The 25,495-nt window shown below is 36.2% G+C and overlaps 1 protein-coding gene across 1 annotated transcript; it reads left to right on the top strand.

Annotated features, from left to right (window-relative positions):
* The first annotated feature begins 13,880 nt into the window (after nt 1–13,880).
* On the top strand, nt 13,881–24,088 carry LOC132151404 (cytohesin-4-like). The gene is made up of 13 exons (XM_059559511.1): nt 13,881–14,021; nt 14,773–14,846; nt 18,441–18,505; nt 19,043–19,109; nt 20,015–20,133; nt 20,201–20,281; nt 20,360–20,472; nt 21,549–21,697; nt 22,270–22,381; nt 22,574–22,650; nt 22,723–22,794; nt 23,360–23,514; nt 23,605–24,088. The coding sequence occupies exons 1-13, from the start codon at nt 14,000–14,002 to the stop codon at nt 23,684–23,686; spliced, it is 1,188 nt and encodes a 395-aa protein (XP_059415494.1). The 5' UTR covers nt 13,881–13,999; the 3' UTR covers nt 23,687–24,088.
* The last annotated feature ends 1,407 nt before the right edge of the window (nt 24,089–25,495 follow it).

The following is a 25,495-nucleotide window of genomic DNA, read 5'->3' as shown; positions in this document are numbered from 1 at the left end:
TGTTGTTGCGGTTGAAACCGTCTATAGTTGCCCAAAATTCAGCCTAAAAAAATAAAGTTTTATGTGATGACATATTGGTGCTTGCATATTTTTTTTTACGTATAATAGCATGCCTCATTAAGTGATATATGCTATTCTTATGGGATCTTGCTTCTGCCATATAATACAAATGTAAAAAATAGTGACTTTTTATCTGATAAATTAGTTAAATTTATCTCATAAAAATGTTTTTCCTCGTAATTGCAATTATATGGTATAAAGTCATACTTCTGTTAATTCTCAGAATTCATAAATCTTTTTACCCTCGGAACTGAGTCTCACAATTCTCTTGAAATTCTGAGTTTACATCACACAGTTTTTGTTGTTGTTTTTTTGTTTTGTTTCCATCATATAATAAAACGGATTTAGATTTCGCAATTTTGAGGAAAAAGTGTTAACAAGAAAAAAAATCTGAATTGTAGGATAAAGTGTCACAAATAAAGCTTTTAAAGTTTCAATACAATCTACTTGAACTTTAATCATGGGTCTTGTCATTTTCATAAAGAAAAATGAATTTAATTATTAAAAATGAAGATAATTAAAAATAGTGTGTATATTTTATTAAAGAAATTGTGGTTCGGCGTATAACATTTCACTAAGAGAACATTTCACTAATAAAACCAAGAGATATGTTTTACTAATTTTTTTTTTTTTTAGGGAAGTGTAAGCAGTTTGAGGCTTGAATTGAAGAAACAAGTGTGTAAATATGGTTCTTTTGTCATTCTGGTTAGGAACAATATGCATGTGAGTAAACAATGACAGAATGTTAATTTCTGAAAATGACTGAGTCAAACATGAACATGAAGCCTGTGTTTAGAATCGTATGAGGTACAGGGACTCGATCCTGGACCCCGACCGCATGGGAAATGAGTGGCAGGGACAGAGAACGGTGCGTGATTATGTTTGTTCTGTCAGATAGCGTTGGCAGATGTTGTCTCTGCTAGAAGATTAATGTGGGATAATTAGTGCACTACAGCAGCGGACCTGACGAGTGCATGACTTCAGCTAAAAAACACTTTATTAGGAGCACAGGAAGAAAACACAGAGTCTCAGATTTAATATATAGATTAAGTCTAGATGTCATTGGCTGCTTCTAGCTCATCCTCCAGCTGAGTGACACCACTTATGATGCCGAAATCAAAGCACTGGATCATTATTTTGCCTGTTATTCTGGTCTGTTGTCATGCTGTGCTGCTTTTGGAGACACACTCATATGTCTCAATAAACAGCTCTGCTAGAAAAGTCTGAATGATCATTAATAATAGAAAACATGAGCTCAGTGACCAGCCCAGTGAAAGGCTCAGTCGTTTTGTGTTTTATTGGTTACTAGCTAGAATAAATATTTGTGTCACATTTATAGGCAAAAAAGTCAGTTGTCCATTCATTAGTAGTCACTTTTACACCAAGCAGTTTTCTGTTGGTCACAATAGTGAATTTGTTCCATCCACAGTTCCATCATAATTTCGATTTTTTTTAATCCATAAATAGACTGAACAAAATTATAAACATAACAATTTTGTTTTTGAGCTGAACTCAAAGATTTAAGACTTTTTCTATGTAAACAAAAAGCCTATTTCTCTCAAATATTGTTCACAAATCTGTCTAAATCTGTGTCAGTGAGCACTTCTCCTTTGCTGAGATAATCCATCCACCTCACAGGTGTGGCATATCTAGATCCTGATTAGACAGGATAATTGTTGTACAGGTGTGCCTTAGGCTGGCCACAATAAAAGACCACTTTAAAATGTGGTTGGATGTGGATGGATTATCTCGGCAAAGGAGAAGTGCTCACTAACACAGATTTAGACAGATTTGTGAACAATATTTGAGAGAAATAAGCCTTTTGTGTATATAGAAAAAGTCTTAGATCTTCGAGTTCAGCTCATGAGAAATGGGGGCAAAAACTAAAGTGGTGCGTTTATAATTTTGTTCAATGTATAACTTGTGTCGTAATTTTGACTTTATCTCATAATTATGAATTTTTGTCATAACTTTGACTGTCAATTTAGATATTTTTAAACTCATAATTATAATGTCAATTTCATCTTTTGAAGTCATAATTGACTTTTTTAAATCTCGCAATTGACTTAGTATGTCAATTTCCACCTTATCTCATAATGACTAAAACTGCGTCACAAATGACGCACTATGGCCTCGTCTGATGATGCGTTTTAGGATGATTACTGCAGACGCTGTCTCTCTCTCACACACAAACACACACACACACACACACACACACACACACACACACACACACACACACACACACACACACACACACACACACACACACACACACACCACACACACACCCACACACACACACACACACACACACACACAACATGTTGTGTTTGTGTTCACAAAGCGCTGAGGGAGGCGCTAAACTATACCCAAGACATGTCACTTATATCGCTCAACATTTATAGGACAGTTGTTGTCAGATTTCATTAATGATTAAAGGGACTTATATAATTCAGATAATTCACTCATATAATTAGAAAATCATAAAAAAGTTGATTTATTTCACTAATTCCATTAAAAAAGTGAAACTTGTATATTATATTAATTCATTTCACACAGACTGATATATTTCATATGTTTATTTCTTTTAATTTTGATGATTATAACTGACAACTAAGGAAAATCCCAAATCAGTATCTCAGAAAATTAGAATATTGTGAAAAGGTTCAATACTGAAGAGACCTGGTGCCACACTCTAATCAGCTAATTAACTCAAAACACCTGCAAACGCCTTTAAATGGTCTCTCAGTCTAGTTCTGTAGGCTACACGGTCATGGGGAAGACTGCTGACCTGACAGTTCTCCAAAAGACGACCATTGACACCTTGCACAAGGAGGGCAAGACACAAAAGGTCATTGCAAAAGAGGCTGGCTGTTCACAGAGCTCTGTGTCCAAGCACATTAATAAAGAGGCGAAGGGAAGGAAAAGATGTGGTAGAAAAAAGTGTACAAGCAATAGGGATAACCGCACCCTGGAGAGGATTGTGAAACAAAACCCATTCAAAAATGTGGGGGAGATTCACAAAGAGTGGACTGCAGCTGGAGTCAGTGCTTCAAGAACGACTACACACAGACGTATGCAAGACATGGGTTTCAGCTGTCGCACTCCTTGTGTCAAGCCACTCTTGAACAACAGACAGCGTCAGAAACGTCTCGCTTCAAAAAGGACTGGACTGCTGCTGAGTGTCCAAAGTAATGTGCTCTGATGAACGTACATTAAGCATTTCCTTTGGAAATCAGGGTCCCAGAGTCTGGAGGAAGAGAGGAGAGGCACACAATCCACGTTGCTTGAGGTCCAGTGTAAAGTTTCCACAGTCAGTGATGGTTTGGGGTCCATGTCATCTGCTGGTGTTGGTCCACTGTGTTTTCTGAGGTCAAAGGTCAACACAGCCGTATACCAGGAAGTTTTAGAGCACTTCATGCTTCCTGCTGCTGACCAACTTTATGGAGATGCAGATTTCATTTTCCAACAGGACTTGGCACCTGCACACAGTGCCAAAGCTACCAGTACCTGGTTTAAGGACCATGGTATCCCTGTTCTTAATTGGCCAGCAAACTCGCCTGACCTTGACCCCATAGAAAATATATGGGCTATTGTGAAGAGGAAGATGTGATATGCCAGACCCAACAATGCAGAAGAGCTGAAGGCCACTATCAGAGTAACCTGGGCTCTCATAACACCTGAGCAGTGCCACAGACTGATCGACTCCATGCCACGCCGCATTGCTGCTGTCATTCAGGGGAAAGGAGCCACAACTAAGTGTTGAGTGCTGTACATGTTCATACTTTTCATCTTCATACTTTCCAGTTGGTCAAGAATTCTAAAGATCCTTTCTTTGTATTGGTCTTAAGTTATATTCTAATTTTCTGAGATACTGAATTTGGGATTTTCCTTAGTTGTCAGTTATTATCATCAAAATTAAAAGAAATAAACATTTGAAATATATCAGTCTGTGTGTAATGAATGAATATAATATACAAGTTTCACTTTCTAAATTGAATTAGTAAAATAAATCACCTTTTTGATGATATTCTAATTATATCACCAGCACCTGTATATGATTATATATATATATATATATATATATATATATATATATATATATATATATATAATTATATATAGAAATATATATATATATTTCTATTAATATATATATTAGCAAAGATTATATTTGAAAAACATTATAAAGATCTTTAAAATAGTTAATATATTAATATATAATATATATTAATAATTAATATAGAATTATTATTTTCCAGGTTTAGAAATCACCATTTAAAAATTCTCCATAAAATCTTAAAAAACAAAACCCTCATGGCTGGTGTGCTGGTCCTGAAATCACACACACACACACACACACACACACACACACACACACACACACACACACACACACACACACACACACACACACACACACACACACACACACACACTAAATTCAGTACAGGTGAAAGGAAGGGCATCTTGTCACCATGAAAACGGCCTGTTCAGTGTCTGAATGACCATAAAAGAAAGACAAAAGAAGACGAGCACACACACACACACACACACACACACGAGGATTGTGTGAGTGAGATTAGGCCTGTTCGTTATCTGAACACAATGACTGTCGTTGAAACAGCTCAAGACTAAAGAGACGAGAGACTTTACAGCACAGCACAATCACTCACAGCAGGTGTGTGTTTGTGTGTGTGTGTGTGTTTCCCCGCTCCAGTGGTTTCTGCTGGTTCACATTTTTAAGTAAACTGTCTTGCACCAAAAACAGCCATAGTTTCGTCTGCACTGGTCACATGTCCATTAGACGGCCTCTTTAGAATTTAGAGTCTTCATTTTTGGAAAGGATTTAATGTTTTATTCATCAAGGATGCATTAAACTGATCAAAAGTGACAGTAAAGACATTTATAATGTTACAGATGATTTCTATCTCAGATAAATGCTGTTCTTTTGAACTTTCTGTTCATCTGTGAATCCTGAAACTGAAATGTATCAAAGTTTCCACAACAATATCATGCAGCACAACTGTGTTCAACATTGATAATAATAAGAAGTGTTTCTTGAGCAGTAAATCATCATATTTTCATGATTTCTGAAGATCATGTGACACTGAAGACTGGAGGAATGATAAATAAATAGATTACACTTTAACAGACATTCACACAGAAAACAGCTGTTTTAAACTGTAATAATATTTCACTGTTTATTTTTGATCAAATAAAAGACTTATTTTGGGTTTCTTAACCAGAATAAACAGACTTTTCCACTCATGCACTAAATAAGTCGACAGTAGTAAAGATCTGAGGCCAGCTGCCTCACTCCAGACAAAACCATCTAACAGAAGACATTTATGTAGAAAAATGTAAATGAAGAGACTAACGAATCTCCCGGGGAAGGAAAGTCTAAAACATGTCTCACAGACTCATAAAGAGGAATAACTGGATGAGACTCTGATCTGAAACACAGACGCTCATTACACGCTTTACTGTGTGCATCTCTTAATGAGAACTTCTCACTTCTCCACACGGGAGAATTACTTTTCTGCCTGGATTTATAAGCATTTCAATAACCCTTTAGCATTAAATGTCATTTCAAAACGGTTTCATATAGTGTCAAATAGCAGCTGACATTATTTCAGCGTGTGTGTAAAAGATAACATGAAATCAACACTAACTTCACTATTTTAATTCATGTTCCTCATGACGTCATTCTGAAGAAACACATGAAGCCTTTACAGTCTTTCACTCGGACTTTCCTTCAGCTTGACGTCATCAATCGCTCTCATTGATCATCCAGCTCAATTAAGAAAGACTTTTACCATCAGCTCATCACAGAGAAAATCATTTAATATCCCGATTCACTTAGAAATACGTCACATTAGAGGAGAAAAATGACTGTTTACTGTTAAAGCAATAGTCCAAACTGAAATGAAAATCCTGTCATGGTTGTTCCAAACCCAGTTTCTTCGTTCTTCTGAACACAGAAAATGTTTTGAAGAATGTTAAATATTATCATATTTTTTCACCATACTATGGAAGTCAATGGCTACCAGCAGGGGCGAAAATCTCGTCTAAATGTTGGCGGGGACAATAAACATAACATTTTTCAAGAGCAAGTTTTGAAGGGGACACCAATAAAACAAGGCAAAATTGTACTTAAGGATATGGGTACAGAGAGGAAAGCCTTACTATTGCATGGAGACCGTTCCATTATCCTTCTTCTCAAAGTTTCTTTCTGGTTCAATGAAAAAGCTGACTAAATTGAGGAAAACATTCTTCAAAACAATTTTTTTTTGCAATGTTTTTGAAGTTGTTTACACAATCAAGCCACCAGAATACAATGGAATTTGAACTTAACTTCTACTTATATTTATTTATATAGCATACTTAATAGCAATGTTGTTGCTTCACAGTTATAATTAAAACATGCATATATAAAAACATTTGCCATGCCTAGCTAAATGAAGCCATAAAAACTCTTAGACATACACCCTCACACAACTGTATAGTGAGATCGGTATAGATGTGAAAGACAGGGGAAAAAACATTTATTATGTCAATGACCAGTGGCAGCTAGTGGATTTTAAAATAGAGGAGGCAAACTGCCAATTGTTATTATTATTATTTGCTTAACCACTTTAAAATGCCTTTTTGGTGGCTTTTAGTCAGAAACCGTGAAGAAAATATATTCGATATCAATACTCATTATAAATACTTGGTAAATTATCAGCCCAGCCGCTCCGGGAGATGTTCAGACCATAGACTGTATAAAAACAGGATCAAACTAATAGCACCTAATTTATGTCTCTATGATGGTTGGTTGATCAGAAGGGAGGCTAGCCTCCTCTATGATGTTACTTTTCTCAGCACTCCTCAGCGCTGAAAGTGAACACTCGATGCTGATTGGTTCCCCTGGCCTCCCCCTCCCCCTCCCCTTCTCTTTCACTTAGCGGTTGTAATTACATAAGCAGATTCACCACATTCGCGATAGAAAAGCGGAGCTTTCATGTAATGGTATTACAACTGTGAAATTACAAACAAAAATATATACATTCTGAGACATGAACTGAAATGAATTTTTATTAACATTAAATCTTCCTCATTTTCACCTCAGAATTTGGGGGAAACTGTGCCTCACCCGACGAGCCGCCACTGAAACCGACTAAATCACAGTGAACGGGGGAACATCTAAATGCGCACCCGCACTAATCTAATCTAACGTACAAGACTTGTATATGCGTACACTATGGGTGTGTAAGACGTTATCAAACAAGCTAGGTAAACGCCTGTATAAAACAAGGGTAAGTTAAACGTTATAATCGCTAACATCGCAGACTACATCGGTGACAAAAGTAAATAGGGCTTGGGCGCCGAGTTGCATTCTGGGACGTGGCGGCCATGTTGCTAGCCTCGCGAATGTAAACATACAGCAAGTTGAACGAGAAGAGCAGAGTTGGGAGAAAAAAAAAAGATGTCTCAGCATCATCTATATTAAAGAGAAAATAATCCCGTCATTCGATGTTTAATGTGAATAAAGTAAGCTTGACTTATGGAGTTCCACAACTACTAAAACACGTTGTTTTCTCGCACCGGACTGTGTGTGTGTGTGTGTGTGTGTGTCGGTGGTGATGGGGTAAAAGGGACCAAAGCAATGTGAGGAAAAGCAGAGGGAACTCGAGATGTTTAAAACTTTTTTTTGTTGTTGCTCCGTTTGTATTTGTATTGTATCCATTTGTATTGTTTTACTACTTACACAATTAGTTTAACTATATATCATTATATTATTTACAATACACATATTTCAGTTATATTTTAGGGGGGACAACCCTCAGATGGTCCGTTAATGTGGATTAATGGCACCTCTGGGAACAAAAGCTCCAGCCGTTCTGATCTCTGCCATTGAAAAAGCCTTTCACCAGAAACCATCACAAACAGCTGTGCGGCACACGGGTGAAATGTCAGCGCGTTCAACGACCATTTATCACAGCGTAATTATTATTAGTTCATCTAAGCACAAAACATCTCATCTTCATGTGAGAATTCATCACATTTGGGAAGTAATTAAGTGCATCTACTGTATAATAGATAATATTCTGATTCTACATTCACATGCAGATGTGTTCGCCTCATTTTTCACACATACAAACATAAAAACCTAATTCTACCCAACTAAATGAATCCTCAAGATTTAACACGATCTGTGACATGCTGTCGATTACCACTGTACTGTTCGCAGTAATAAACTCAACCTTCAAACACACCGTATTTTAAATTAACATGAGACTACTTTTATAAAATCACAAACTAACCTCATCTGAAATTCCTGTCATAACTAGTCAAATTTTGCATCAGAAGTTAATCTGGTTCGACAATTTAAAGCTTAAAGAGAAATATTAATTTAAGTGATGTAACAAAACATTGCTGTTGTATTTCTGCATCCTCTAGAATGCATTCCATTATAAGTGCGGCACTTTAAACATGAATTTAAATTAATTTGCAATTGGAGCGTTGAGATGAATCATTGAAATAAGAACATTCCTATAAAACACGAGACTCTGTATGATCTCAGGACAGACAGAAGTTGACTGTCGGAAGTTCACTGATGTCATGTGATGACATCAAACAACAGCATCTCTCGATCACTTACACAAGATCATGCTTGCTTACAAACTCAGATCCCTCCAATTTATCATTTCAGGTTACAGTAAAATTTCAAAGTAATGTGGAAACTCACCGCTCATAAACTTCAAGTGTGTCCACCTGCACGAGTGACTCTGAGGAAATGAGCCACCACAGCATCAGCAGCACGAGAACACACAGCATCCCGTATCCAGGCAACCACAGCCATGATGCTCTGAGAGAGAGAGAGAGAGAGACATTAGAGACCTCTCATAGATGTGGGTGCGTGTCAGGTCAGATGGTCCTGGTCTGAGATGGTTTGACTCTCATGTCTTTCATTAAAAATCTAAGTAAAATATAAGCAAATGAGATTCTTGGTTCAGGTGCCAAAACCACAAAGCCAGTCACAAATACCTACATAACATTTCAATTAAACCTCTCAGTGGTTAAAAGTGCACAGAGAAATCATATTGATGATGTTAGAAACACATGCAAAAACTCACCAAACCCTCATATAATCAATGTTTATTTTCGTTAGTGATCCATGTGTTTATAATAACATTGACTCCAGAAGTGACTCATTTTGCATGACAGAATATTGTTTATAAAATGACATTGATTAATTAATCAGACAGAAACAGTACTATTGATCAGGGTCTCATAGAACAAATAGTTAATGCTGAACTTACATGAACTGAAAATGAATGATAAATGAATTCAGTTTAGATTCACTTCAGTGTTGTTATTGTTTATTAAAACTAAAACAGTTTTTTGTTAATCTAAATAAATCTGAAATGAACTAAAATTTAGATTAAATTGATTTGGCAACTGAATAAAATAAAATATATGTTTAAATGAATAAGTACTAAAATTACTATAACTGGAATTAAAAAAAATATAAATAGAAGAGAAAAACCTAATTAAATGTCAAAAGCACATAAAAATATTACTAAAACTTAAACTAAAAATAAAAGGAAAGGAAAAACAATACTGAATTAATAAAGTTGAAATAAAAATAAATTTAAACTGAAATATTAAAAAGACAAAAAATTATAAAAATGTCAAAAGTGGGTAACTAAAATGAAAAAAGAAAACCTAAACTATAAAATAAAAATAAGCTATTAATAAATACTATAATATTACATAAAAATACACAAAAAAGCTGTGGTTTATACAGTCTGTTTCTTTATTTTGTGTACTTTTTTGAGCCATCGCATTTTTATTGTAATCTATAATTTCTCTTATTTTTTCAAAACTATCGACGAGCAACTGTTCAATAGATGCACCTCGTTGTTTCGTCAATAAAGAACATTTAGACACAGACAGACAGAACTGATTTGTTCAGTGGGTTAACTCTTCCTCCGTCACAAGAAAACAATCTTAATATCACACCAAAAATATCCTTGACATGTTCTGGACATGCTCTTACTATAGAGTCTTTCTTATCAAAAATTATAGAAAAAACTTTTGGATATTTTTCAATCTGGTTTTAAACTCCTTCACAGCACTGAGTCCACTCTTTTAAAAGTTTTTAATGACATTTTAACAACGACAGGCGCTGGTGATACCATGGCTTTAGTGCTACTAGACTTGAGTTCAGCTTTTGACTTTGTAGATCGTAAGATTCTCTTATCTCGGCTAGAACGTTCGATCGGTATCTCAGGTATGGTACTCAAATGGTTCCAGTCTTACCTATCTAACAGACGTTTTTCTGTTAGATTAGGTACTCATCTATCTTCTGCGACTCACCTCAGCTGTGGGGTACCCCAGGGATCGATTCTGGCACCCCTACTATTTTCATTGTACATGCTTCCTTTGGGATCAATTATGAGTAGATTTGGTGTGTCGTACCATTGTTACGTGGACGATAATCAACTCTACATATCTATAAAACATAATGATAACACTACATATAAGAGACTACAAGACAGTCTTCACGAACTCAAGCTATGGCTCACAAACAACTTCCTGCTGCTTAATGATGATAAAACCCAAATCATCCAATTTGGTCCAAATGAGCTTTTTGACAGACACTGTACTGACCTTGGTACACTCACGCCACAACTCACTTCTGAAGTTAAAATCTTAGATTTTTATCTTGACAGTAGTCTTAAACTGACCAAGCAAATTAACGCCACAGTTAGAGCCAGCTTTTATCATTTACGACAGTTAGCCAAAGTCAAGTCTTTTTTAAACAGGAATAGCTTTGAAACAATTATTCACGCTTTTATTTCAACACGACTTGACTATTGCAACTCACTATATGTTGGGTTACCTCTCACTTTCATCTCTCGTCTTCAGATGGTCCAAAATGCGCCTGCCCGTCTGCTCAATGGCAGCTGAAAACGAGATCACGTCTACGTTCTTTGCATTGGTTACCAGTCTGATACAGAATTGACTTTCAAATTGTATTATTTGTCTACAAATCTCTTAACAAAAACACATGATTTGATTTGATTAGAGTCTCTTCAGTAAACACTCTGAATAAAATTTTCAGAGCAATCTCTACATTAACTGTATTTATTTTAAAACTCATTACTGTTGTTTTTTGATTCTCTTTCAGTCAAGACATGCAATGAGTCGCTCTCAGTGTTTGATAATACAGCTCTACTGATGCATCTCACCAGGGTTTGGATTTAAACCAAGTACTAGAGCACAAATACTTATGATTGACAGGTTACTGATGTGGTTTGAGAAGCTAAGGCATTGACTCCAGCACTAAATCAGCCTGATGCTTGTGCCAAGACAAACGAGCGCTTATTTAACTCGAAATAGATCTTCTAATGAATCCGAAGGCGCTGTTATTTACTATTTTAATCTGAACACATTTGCATCTATGAACCGTTGCTGTGGTGACGCTGTGAGGAGACGATGTCTCAAGAATTGTGTTTGTTTTGGGCTGTAAGTGTCACACCATTTAATAAACTATTGAACCTGACACAGAACACTTATCTTCATCACGTGTCACATCACTGTATGAAAGATCATCTCATGAAGAACAAGCTACAGGCTTTTTCAAAAAGCAACGTTGAAGGCATAGTTCTCCCAAAACTGAACATTTTGTCATCGTTTACTTGTATTGTTTGTTTATCAACATTTTTCAAAATATAATTTATGTTCAGCAAAAGAAAGAAACTCATACAGATTTGGGTGAGTAAATGATGACAGAACGTTCTAGCTCTAGATGCAGATCTTCACCCTATAGTGTTTTTTAAGTATCTTATGCTTTTCACAGAAACTGTTCATTCTGAGATATTGAAATATTGATGTTTCTACCACGAAGACCATACATCAGGGGCGTAGCCATCTTTTCAGAAGTGAGGGGGACAGAAATTACACACACACAGACATATATATGTGTGTGTGTGTATGTATATATATATATATATATAAAACATTTCTGTAATCTATATAGCCTACACAAGTTTTTTAACAGTAAGATTGTTAATATTTTTAAAGAAGTCTCTTCTGCTTACCAAGCCTGCATTTATTTGATCCAGAGTACAGCAAAAGCAGTAATATTGTGAAATATTTATACTATTTAAAAAAGCTGTTTTCTATTTGAATATATTTTAAATGTAATGTATTCCTGTGATCAGAGGTGACTTTTCAGCATCATACCTCCAGTCTTCAGTGTCACATTAATCAGAAATCATTCTTAATATGCTGATTTGCTGATTATCAATATTTAAAACAGATGAGTAATTTTTTTCATCATTCTTTGATCCACAGATGAGCATTTATGTGAAAAAAAAGCTTTTGCAACATTATACACTATATCATTCAAAAGCTTAGTCAGTATATATATACTTTTATTTAGCAAGAATTCTTTAAATTGATCAATTGATAAGGATGCAAAAAAATTCAGCTTTGAAATCTCAATAAATTACATTTTGGAATATATTCAAATAGAAAACAGCTATTTTAAATAGGCTAGTAAAAATATTTCAAAATGACATGAACATGGATGAAATAAATGCAGGGTTGGTGAACAGAAGAACATTCCTACAGTTCGGTGGATTTTATGTCCCCATGAAACAATACAAATCAGATTTCATGCCATGCAGAGATGACCCTGTTTAAAACAATCATGATTAGTACCTAAGAATAACCAGAGTTGAAAAAAGAAACTTTCTGAAGCACTTGACACTCAGTTTTGTTAACATCACTTTGACATAAAGATTAGACAAATATTTTTAAATGAGCTGTTTTGAGTAATAGTGTAGACATGTACTTATTCTCTTTTATCATAAATAAATATATATATTTTTTCTGATTTGATATACTTAATATAAAAACCATTAATTAAATTTTTGTCAACTGTATTCTATTTGAGTGTCTGTAAGTCACATGACCTGATGACCTGAAGTGACATCATTTCCTTGGAGGGAAAATGAATCCAGGAACAATGAAAAATCTTAGTCATAAGCGTTTCTCTCTTTTCCTCATTTTTAGAAATCGTATCTATCAGTGTAAAACTTAACTTGTCCACCCTGTTGAGTCAGTGTATAATGAAAAATGAAAATGTCATATATCTATTAAAGTTCTTGCTATATCTTCTGCTAGCCATCAATGGGCTTCAGCGGTTTAACGTCCACCCTGTTACGCAGCGTAGAAATGTCCTGTAACATGGTGGACAGACTGAAATATCTGCTCAGGATTATTAGGTTATTGTTACAGTTTGAGGTCTGAGCTCCAGCGGTGTGTTTTCTGATGGACACACGTTTTTAAGACTAAAGAATAATTGATTTTTTAAAATTGTTTCCACCATATCTTTTCAGACCAAAATCCACCATGACCCAGAACACAGAACATTTTCTTTGTTCTTTCTTAAAAATGGTTTATTATTATTTATTTTTTTCAAACAAAAGGATACAGATGAACTGGAACTGACAGTATCAGCGAGAGACAGATAGAAAACACTACATATACACATACATACACATACATGTGAAAACACGTACATTCTCAAATCCAGTCTATTTGATAAGTTAATAAAAGAAACAGCTGATAGATGGTCAGTGTGAGGTCAGTCATCTGAAGCTGTTTGTGAGGTTCATCAGTTATTCATCAGTGTGTGTTGGTCAATCACCAGCAGATGGCATGATCAGATCATCTGTGTGTGTGTGTGTGTGTGTGTGTGAAGTCCTGCGCTGCTCCTCCTGCGGAAACACTCCACTTCTGGTGTGAAACAGAGTTTGTAGGGCAGGGCAGCGCCTGATAGAGGAACTCACACCATCTGCAACAAACATGAAGAACGTCTGAGTCCAAACTCACAGCAGTTCAGCATTACATCTACTTATATACATACATCACCATGACTGAGAGCTGTCACACAGGTAAGACAGAGTTTAACTTTAACTAACCTTAACTCTTATTACTGACAGACCTCTAATTCACCACTGTCTCTAAAGTGCAGGATGTTCTTGCAGATGGTTTATTGTTTATAACACCAGCAACACCAAAACGTGTGAAAGATTACAAGATCACATGATTGAAGTATACTGTACCTTATCTCTGTTGAGTTTTGTTTTTTATATTAATTAGTATTTCTTTAAGTAATGTTAATGTCTTTTTGTATTCTATTGAAGTGAAGTTTGACGTAACATAGCTGAAATATTATCTGACAGATGATCTGGTGTCAGCTTCTTTAGTTCATATCATAGATCAGCTCATGTTTCTGTCCTCTGATCGCTGTGGTGTGTTTGGATGCTCTTATCTGAAGTGAAACACACACACACACACACACACACACACACTCACACACACACACACACACACACATGTTCAGAGGCCCCTCACGCAGGAGCCATCAGCCCCCATGACAACAAGTTTCCTGTTTCATAAAGCAGAACAAGACTTACGCAGTGTGAAGCTTATTGTTCCAGTCTTCAGCTTTACTGTAGATTTCAGGAGGCTGATTTCAGACGACTCTTATCTGCTCAATAATCAGTTTGAAACGTTTATTTTGGTAACGTCAAGTTCATAGAAACTCATTGCAGTATGAGCTCATTATATAGAGCTGGAGACACACTCATGTTTGATCAAACGTTCACTAGTGTGATTGTGTCATGTTTGCTGTTTTCTAAGATTTGACGGCGGAGGAAGAGATGGAGATCGAACGGCTGAAGATGCACAAGCAGATCCTGCTGGAGGACATTGAGGTAAATGAACATCAGCTGCTGCTTCACACACAGACACACACACACACACACACACACACACATTTTTGTTTTTGTGAAAAGTGGGGACAGCCCATATGTGTAATGGTTTTTATACTGTACAAACTGTATATTCTGTGGCTCTTCACCAACCCTACACCTAACCCTAACCCTCACAGGAAACTTTGTGCATTTTTATTTTAAGTGTTTTAAAAAATGGGGACATGGGTTATGTCCTCATAAGTCACCCTCTCCTTGTAATTCCTGTGTCATACCCATGTCATTATACAGAGTTGTGTCCTGATATGTCACAAAAACATGTACTAACACACACACAAACACACACACACACACACACACACACACACACACACACACACACACACACACACACACACACACACACACACACACACACACACACACACACACACACACACCACTAGGTCTCTCCCAGCTAACAGGGAATGTTCTCACAACTTTCACTAACATTTTTTAATAGTTACATACATTTTAGAACAAAGTATATATAAAACTTTAATATTGGATATACTTTTTCATAACCTTGAGATAAAATGTTCTTAAAACAACCAAATGTAATTTTGGTGTTATTTGTACTTGATGAGCATTCTAACAAACATTTGTGTAACCTTTAAATAACGTCATAATCATGACAAGAAAAATCAATTAAAGACGTAATCAAACAGACGATGAAAACTAAGCTAAGGAATAATAATGCACATTTGATCAGATATAACTGCAGTCCAAGATTATAAGGTGCATTGTTTGAATGCTTGGCCAAAGAGTGTGTCTTTAATCTAGATTTAAACAGAGAGTGTGTTTGAGACCTTAACATTATCAGGAAGGCTATTCCAGAGTTTGGGAGCCAAATGTGAGAAAGCTCTACCTCCTTTAGTGGACTTTGCTATCCTAGGAACTACCAAAAGTCCAGCGTTTTGTGACCTTAGGGTGCGTGATGGATTGTAGCTTGGTATAAGGCTAGTTAGGTACACAGGAGCTAAACCATTTAGGTTAGTATTAATATTACTATAGTAATAATATATAAATAATAGTAATAATAATTTGTAACTGATTAATAACTAATCAATAGGTAGCCAGTGCAGAGACTGTAAAATTGGGGTAATATGATCATATTTTCTTGACCTGGTAAGGACTCTAGCTGCTGTATTTTGGACGATCTGTAGCTTGTTTATTGAAGAAGCAGGACAACCACCTAGAAGTGCATTACAATAGTCCAGTCTAGAGGTCATGAATGCATGAACTAGCTTTTCTGCATCAGAAACAGATAACATGTTTCGTAGCTTGGCAATGTTTCTAAGATGGAAGAATGCAGTTTTGTATGATGGGAAATATGGTTTTCTAAAGAAAAGATGCTGTCTAATATAACACCCAGATTGTAGAGGAAGTAACAGTACATCCCTTTAGATGCAAAATGTAATCCACAAGTTTCTGTGTACTGTTTTTTAGGTCCAATAAGTAATAGCTCTGTCTTATCCGAATTTAATAAGAGAAAAGTATTGGTCATCCAAGCTTTTACATTTTTAACACACTCTGCTAGCTTTGGTAATTCAGAAGTTTCATCTGGTCTCGTTGAGATATATAGCTGAGTATCATCAGCATAACAGTGGAAGCTTATTCCGTATTTTCTAATAATATTACCAAGGGGCAACATGTATATTGAAAATAGAAGGGGACCTATGACAGAGCCTTGTGGCACTCCATATTTTACTGGTGATAAATGAGATGACTCCCCATTTAAATAAACAAAATGGTAGCGATCGGACAGGTAGGATCTAAACCATCTTAGAGCCTGCCCTTTAATACCTGTATAATTTTGTAATCGATCTATGAGTATGTCATGATCTATGGTGTCGAACGCAGCACTAAGATCAAGTAAAACTAGAAATGAGATGCAGCCTTGATCTGACGCAAGAAGCAGGACATTTGTAATTTTAACAAGTGCAGTTTCTGTGCTATGGTGGGGCCTGAAACCTGACTGAAATTCTTCATACAGATCATTTTTATGCAGGAAGGTGCTCAATTGAGCAGACACAACTTTTTATTTATTTTTTAGACATAAACAGAAGACTTGAAATGGGTCTGTAATTTGCCAGTTCACTTCAATCTAGTTGTGGTTTCTTAATAAGAGGCTTGATAACCGGCAGCTTGAATGGTTTTGGGACGTGACCTAAAGATAACGACGAGTTAATGATATTGAGAAGCGGTTCTTCGGCTACAGGTAACAGCTCTTTCAGTAATTTAGTGGGTACAGGATCTAATAAACATGTTGTTGGTTTAGATACAGTGATAAGTTTATTTAGCTCTTCCTGTCCTATATTTGTAAAGCACTGCAGTTTATCTTTGGGTGCGATGGATGAAACTGAAGTATTAGACGCTGTAGAATCTACATTCACTATTGTATTTCTAATGTTATCTATTTTATCAGTGAAGAAATTCATAAAGTCATTACTATTTAACATTGGTGGAATATTTGAATCAGGTGGCGTCTGGTATTTTGTTAATTTAGCCACTGTGCCTTGGTTTGTTTTGGTTATTTTCTATGAGTTTGTGGATATACTCTGCCCTAGCAGTTTTTAGAGCCTGTCTATAGCTGGACATACTGTTTTTCTATAAAAAACTTCCAAGTTAGTTTTTCTCCATTTGCGTTCAAAACTACGAGTTTCTTTCTTGAGAGAATGAGTATTACTGTTATATCATGGCAGAGATCATTTTTGTCTAACCTTTTTCAATTTGATGGGGGCAACAGCTTCTAATATAATAGAGAAAATAGTGCCCATGTTGTTAGTCATTTCATATAGTTCAAATGTGTTTATGGTTACGCAGAGCAGTCGAGATACATCAGACAGGTTATTTCTGAATCTATCTTTAGTGGCTGGAACAATAGTTCTTCCTGTACGATAACGCTGAGACATTTAGTTAATATCAGTGATACGCAGCATGTATGATGCAAGGAAATGGTATGATATCTATATCGGTAAAATTGATTCCATGCGATATAATTAAATCTAGTGTATGATTAAAACAATGAGTGCGCCTGGTGACATTTTGCTGGACTACAAAATAATTTATAATGTCAGTAAACACAAGTCCTAATGCATCATCTGTATTATCAACGTGAATGTTAAAATCTCCCATGATTAGCGCTTTATCAATGGTAACCAATAGGTCTAAGAGGAAATCTGAAAATTCTTTTAGGAAACCTTTATATGACCCTGGTGGTCTATACACAGTAGCCAGAGCCAGAGATACAATAGATCTGCCAGTGTAACATTAAGCAGAAGTATTTAGAATAAGTTACTGTAAATCCATATCCTTTTTTCTGGGTAACATTGAGAATATCACTATATATTGTTGCAACACCTCCGCCACGACCAGTCTGCTGGGGCTCATGCTTATAACAGTAGTTCGGTGGAGTCGACTCATTTAGACCAAAATAATCATTTGGTTTTAGCCAGGTTTCAGTCAAGCAGAGTGCATCACATCTGTGATCATTTCAATGATGATTGAGCTGATCCTCCATTCTGAATCGTCTTCTTCTGAATACTTTTCTTACAGAAACTGAAGAACCAGATTGAAAACGTCATGGCAGACATTCAGGATTTCAAATCAGCAGAAGACAAGTGAGTGAATGGATGAATGTTCATCCATCGTGTTTGTCTCATGATTGTCTCATTTGGATGCTTACTGTACTTCAGATGCAGAGAAAGAACAGAGAGACATGGTCAACATCATTCACTTACTAACACTGCCTTCTTCTCGTCATACTTACACAGCCACGGAGTTAGCAGTTCAAACCAATACTCTTTCCCTATTGTTTATCTACTACAGTGGTTTTTATTTCTATTTTTATTTTAATATAAATTACATAATTAGTAATTGTATTTTTTATTTTTATTTAAAATGACAAAATATTATTTTTTTTTGTTAAAAAAAACATTGTACACTTTGTTTTTTTTTTTTTATTATTATTTTATTTTTTTAAATATTACTATTTAGGCTAATTTATGCTTTTATTATTATTATTATTTTTAATTTTATTTCAGTTGTATTATTTTTATTTATTTCCAGTTAGCTGTCAAGATAACCTTTCACATTTTTGTTTAGTTTTTCATCTAACATTTATATTTTATTTCATTATATGCGTGTCTCTTTTGCAGTAAGATGCTCGAGAGGGAGAAACGCTTCTCTAGCGGCAAGAAGAAATTCAACATGGATCCTAAAAAGGTGAGATCTGGAGGATGATGATGATGATGATGATGATGTTCCAGCGTGAGATGAGGAGTGGAACCTCCACACATCCGTCACACTGTAGGAGAGACCTTAGATTTGATACAGAGAGAGACATGCAGCTCAGGTCATGTTGTTCAGGTCTCTGTGTGTGTGTGTGTGTGAGAGAGAGACAGACGGAGTGACATGGAGGATCTGAACGCCCTCAGGTCAACACCTGAAATACTTTTGGTTTTTCTCATTCTGAATCTTTATGGTTTTGCTGCTGCACGTTAAACAGAGAGACCACCATGAGCTGCTGAAGACATGATGAGCTGAGAAGAGACGACAGAGAGAGAGAGAGAGAGAGACACGCGAATGTTTGATCTCTGTGAAGTTCAGAGACATACGTGTAACCACCACAAACACACTAAACAAATCCAACTAGACAATAGACAACACACATGCACACACTAGTGTTCAAACGTTTGGTGTATGTAAGTCTCTCCTGCTCACCAAAGCTGCATTTGTTTGATACATTTTTTTGAAATATTATTAAAATTCCAATCATCTGTTTTCTGTGTGAATCTGTGTTAAAGTGTAATTTATTTCTGTGATGCGTCGCTGTATTTTCAGCTTCATTCCTCCAGTCTTCAGAGTCACATGATCTTAAGAAATCATGATAATATGATTTACTGACCAAGACATAACCAGAGTAATAGTCTATCTGATTTTGCATTGAGGGTTTTAGTCTTTCTTTAGTCATTCTGCTGAAAAAGGGAAGTGTGGGTTTGAAGGAAAATCTCTTAAAACAGATGCTGAACTGTTGAGGAACTGGTGTGGGGGGAGCTGATAAACTCAAACAAACATCTCTTCTGTGTGTGATCTCGTCACTGAACGGCTCAAACCGCTCTGTGTTTCAGGGAATCAAGTATCTGGTGGATAATGAGCTTCTGGACTGGAAACCAGAACGAGTGGCCGAGTTTCTGTATAAAGAGGAAGGACTGAATAAGACCGCCATTGGAGACTTCCTGGGAGAGAGGTGACATATCAAACATCAGATGTGTGTGTGTGTGTGTGTGTGGATCTGATCATGTCTGGTGTTTCAGGGAGGACATGCACCTGCAGATCCTCAAAGCGTTCGTGGAGCTGCACGAGTTTTCAGATCTGAACCTGGTCCAGGCGTTACGGTGAGAACACGAGCTCGTCTTCATCCACACACGAGCCGCTGAACTCGTCTTATTCCTGTTCGTCTCGTTCTTTCACAGGCAGTTCTTGTGGAGTTTCCGTCTGCCGGGTGAAGCTCAGAAGATCGACCGCATGATGGAGGCCTTCGCCACGCGCTACTGTAACTGCAACGCCAACGTCTTCCAGTCCACAGGTCAAACTCACTCATGCATGTGGGGTTAATATCTAATGGCCAATAAAACGCTGATTAACAGTTTATACATTCAAAAAATATTTCGGTCAAAATGTAAGATTTATGTATTTGCATTGCATGTAAAATTTCCGTGCATTTACACAGTTTGAACACAAACAAATACATTTAAAGGGATGCATATTTGTCAGATTTGCAGATTTTTTTTACAATATATTTTAAAATATATTTTGGTAAATGTGGGTTGAAACCAACTATATTTTCTATATTAAATATATATTTTTATATTTTATTGAGCATCACTGTTAACAACATATATTTGGCGTAAATTATATTTTGCTGTATGAGTAATGCTGCCTCTAAGCAATTTGAATAAATTAATTGAAAATATAACAAATAGTTAATAAAATGACAAATAGACTGTACAGTATGTATCAAATTAAGTTTTATCCAAATGGATATTTATATGCATTTGAAATCCATAAATATTAAAATAAAATTAAAATATTATTCAAAATATGCAAATAAATAAATAAATAAATGGCCAAATGACATATTTGCTAAAATTTACTTCAAAATAAATGTGTAAATATATTTTCTACAAATATATATTTTTGCACATTTAAAAAAAATATACATTTCAAAAGTTAAAATGTACAAATATATTTTGAACTATATAAAAATAAATTCAGATTTGTCACATTAGAATATTCAGAACATTTAATAAAAAAATTAATTCAGAAAATTAGATAATTCTGGAAAAAACATACTTCTGTTAACTGTTAACAACATATATTCAGCATATATTTTAAATATATTTTGGCCACAAAATTATATTTAGCTATATGGGTTATGCTGTTTCTAAGCAATTTGAATAAATTATTTGAAAATATAATTATGTAAATAAAATCTAATTAACCCAAAAAGTTAATAAAATGACAAATAGACTGTACAGTATGCATCACAATATGCTTAATCCAAATGGATAATTTGTATGCACTTGAAATGCATAAATATTAAATTTAGGCCTGATTTTGAGTGAATGACAAATAATTTGTTGTTGTTATTGTGATCGTCAGACACGTGTTACATCCTGTCGTTTGCCATCATCATGTTGAACACGAGTCTGCACAATCCCAACGTGAAGGACAAGACCTCGCTCGAGAGATTCATCAGCATGAACCGCGGCATTAACAACGGACAAGACCTACCCAACGAGCTTCTGACGGTGAGCAGCCAATCACAATCAGCCTCGCTGGTCACATGATGCTGCTAGGTCCATCCATCCGGATTCATCTTGGAAAGACCTGTTCTGAAATAGCAGCACAGGCTTGATCCAGATGCTCATCTTTCCTCTATTTTTACAAACTCTATATTATACAATGCTATATAATAAATAAATAAAAGGTAATGTTATGTTCAAGCTGATTGCTGATATTAAGTGGCATTCATTTTAGACACAATACTGTCAGTTTTGCTAATTCAAGTATATTTTATGTTTAACACATTCATTATTTATGCAGTTAGTGTAAATGCATTCATTACATATCCAAGCTGCATTAAAAACTTAAATCTAAATCATGCTCTAAATGCAGTTTCTCTGCCACACATGCAGTGCAAAGTGGTAATACTGATTTAATTTGATTGGTGACAGCCCCTTTGTGTCTTACTATTCTAATGTAATTGCATTTATTGAATGAATATGTGCATTTCCATGAAAGATGATGTGTGCATTTGATAACAGGAAGGTCGGGGTTTCGATGTGTTTTGGTGAAAATGTGTGTTTCTTCGCATCAACAGAACCTGTACCACAGCATACACAACGAACCCTTCAAAATCCCCGAGGATGATGGGAACGATCTGACGCACACCTTCTTCAACCCGGACCGAGAGGGATGGCTGCTCAAACTGGGTAAAACACAGCTCAGAATCTGCACTGCTTATAACACAGTCAGCCAAGTCAATGAAATCAAGAACTGATTTGAACATTTTTATTGTAATTCTGTTCAATTGTATACTTTGTGTTCACTGTCCTCGTGTCAAGTAGATGCTCAGACTGTAAGAATACAATCATCTTTCAGTGTTATGTATTATCTGTCGACAGGCGGTCGTGTGAAGACGTGGAAGAGACGCTGGTTCATCCTGACCGATAACTGTCTGTATTATTTTGAATATACCACGGTAAGAACAGCAGCCGTCTCTCTGAAAGCATGAAGCTGTGTAGATCAGGAGTGATGGTGTGTTTGTGTTCAGGACAAAGAGCCGCGAGGCATCATTCCTCTGGAGAATCTGTGCGTGAGGGAAGTCATGTTTCCACGCAAACCGGTGAGATGTGTTACCAACCTAAACCTAGTCAACAGCAATGAGAACGCTGCTTTAAACAGTGGAGAAACCACACAGAATGAAATTACTTAATAAAGCAAGAGAAGAAATATTAGTACCACTTTACAATAAATTCCCCTTAGTTGATGTTCTATACATTTGATATACATTTGCATTGCATTTATTAATCTGTTCATTGTTAGTTCATGTCAATTCAGATCCATTATCCATATTGCATTGCAATAAATAAATACAAGCCTCATGAAAAGTCATTATGAATAAATATATTGGGTGTAAAATATATGCATGTATCATGAAAAAAAGTGAATGTGATGTACACCTAGAAATGAAAACTCTATCACAGTATCACTAGCAAAAAAAATAAAAAATAAAATTCAGTCTAATTAAAAGTTGACTATTTGAGCTAGTAGATGCTGAGAAACACAAACACCAGACTCACTGCTGTTAGGATGCTGCCTAAGAAGACAGCTGTCTGTGTAGAGAGTGATGCGTCTCACGAGGGTTTGAACGCAGCCTGCTTGACCTGTGACCTTTGACCTGTGTGTAGTATTGTTTGGAGCTGTATAACCCCAACAGCCGGGGTCAGAAGATCAAGGCGTGTAAGACGGAGACGGACGGACGTGTGGTGGAAGGGAAGCATCAGTCGTACACCATCTGTGCTGCTTCAGCTGAAGAGAGAGACGAGTGGATCGAGTCCATCAGGTACAAACACACACATCTCTCCAGCGCCGTCTGAGCACACTGGACTCGTCTGACGTGTGTGTGTGTGTGTGTGTGTGTGTGTCTCCACAGGGCCAGCATTACGAAAGACCCCTTCTATGACCTGGTGTCCATCCGCAAGAAGAAAGTCATCAACAAAGTGCCTGAGAAATGAGCGAAGCGACTGGACTGTGACTGCAAACAGACAGAAAGCTCAGGAGATCAGCTCTGTGTCACACGAGTGTAAATCTGAGAAATGCATGTGGAGCAGCTCAGCTCATTTGAGGAGAATTGACTGAGATCATATTTGAGACATTATCGAGATTTTTCAGACACTGATGTGTTTTGTGGCAATGAATGTCCTCTGGAAGAGACGCTGAGATTTAATAAAGCGGCCGCTGATGGATTGATTCCCTTCACACAACACATTCTGGACAGACACTTTCACTTTGACTTCTCTTTAGCAAATGTTTTTCTTGTAAAATATTTTTGTAAATATTATAGATCATACGGTGTGAAAGAGTATAGGTGATGAATTGTAAAATAGATTATTTAATTAAAGTTATTATCTGAGACACATGATGATGGTCTTTTATGAAACATCTGTGTAGTTTGAGCTGAAACACACATTAGTGACTCAGGACTCGATACAAAACGTGACTTTTGTGCTGGTTTTGTTAAAAGAAGAAGTTCAGTGTCATTCACACACGCACACACACACACACACACACACACACACACACACACACACACACACACACACACACACTCACGTGAATGATTAGCTTCTCTTGCATATTTATTTGCTTTCTGGAACAGACAGAATTGCTATATTAGCTCTCAATTATTGTTCAAAAGTTTGAGGTTAGTGAGATTTGTGTTTTTGAAGTAAACTACTAGTTGTATTCATCAAGGATGAATTAAATTGATCAAAAGTGACAGTAAAGACATTTATAATGTTAGAAAAGATTTCTGATTTAAATCAATGCTGTTCTTTTGAACTTTCTGTTCATCTGTGAATCCTGTTGCAGCACAACTGTGTTCAACATTGATAATAATCAGAAATGTTTCTTGAGCAGTAAATCATCATATTATTCTGATTTCTGAAGATCATGTGACACTGAAGACTGGAGGAATGATGCTGAAAATACAGCGGAGCATCACAGAAATACATTACACTTTAACACAGATTCACACAAAAAACAGATGATTTACATTAGAGTAATATTTCACTGTTTTACTGTATTTTTGATCAAATAAATGCAGCCGTGTTGAGCAGAAGAGACTTCTTTCAGAAACATTAGAAATGTGATACCGACCCCAGCAGCAGTGCGTGTTTGATCTTATTTTAACCCTCTAAAACATGATCTCGTACAGATTTAGGGGAAGTGCAAGTAGAAGATAAATCTGTGTTATTAAAGATGATTGCAGAATCAAACGTGAATAGAATCTTTTAGCGTCTGTAAGAAGGATGAAAGCTCTGCACTCTGGTCTTTATTCATGCAACAGCAGCTTGTGAAAAGGGAAACGTGAAATGACCTCATCGCTTTCACTTCCTCCATCAGAACAGCAGCAGGTGACATCTGCCGGTGGCTTCACGAAGGTCCAGGGCAGTCCATCCTTCATGAAGCTTGAGTGAGATGTTCCTCCAGCATCTCAAGAACAGCCGAGGAAACACGTTCATCTGAGCCAGAGGCATGATGTATTTTCTTGTTCACATCTGTATCAGCTCTGGTCTGGACTCGGTCTCTGGTTAAGTGGTCTCAGAGTGCAGCTCATTACAGTCTCACTCACTTGTGGTCACTTCCTGTTCAGAGCTGTTACAGTAAGTCCACGGATCTGAGGCTAGATGTCACGTGATGACTGTCATTTATGAAAAGTCTGTGTGCAGTTTGAGCTGAAACACACGTTAGTGTCATCAGGACATGATACAAAACATGCCTTTTGTGCTGGTTTTCTTAAAAGAAGAAGTTCAGCATCATTC

The sequence above is a fragment of the Carassius carassius genome, chromosome 10, assembly GCF_963082965.1.
Source record: "Carassius carassius chromosome 10, fCarCar2.1, whole genome shotgun sequence".
NCBI classification, from domain to species: domain Eukaryota; kingdom Metazoa; phylum Chordata; class Actinopteri; order Cypriniformes; family Cyprinidae; genus Carassius; species Carassius carassius.
The sequence above is the reverse complement of the archived record's forward strand: the minus strand, read 5'-3'. Positions and strand labels throughout refer to the sequence as shown.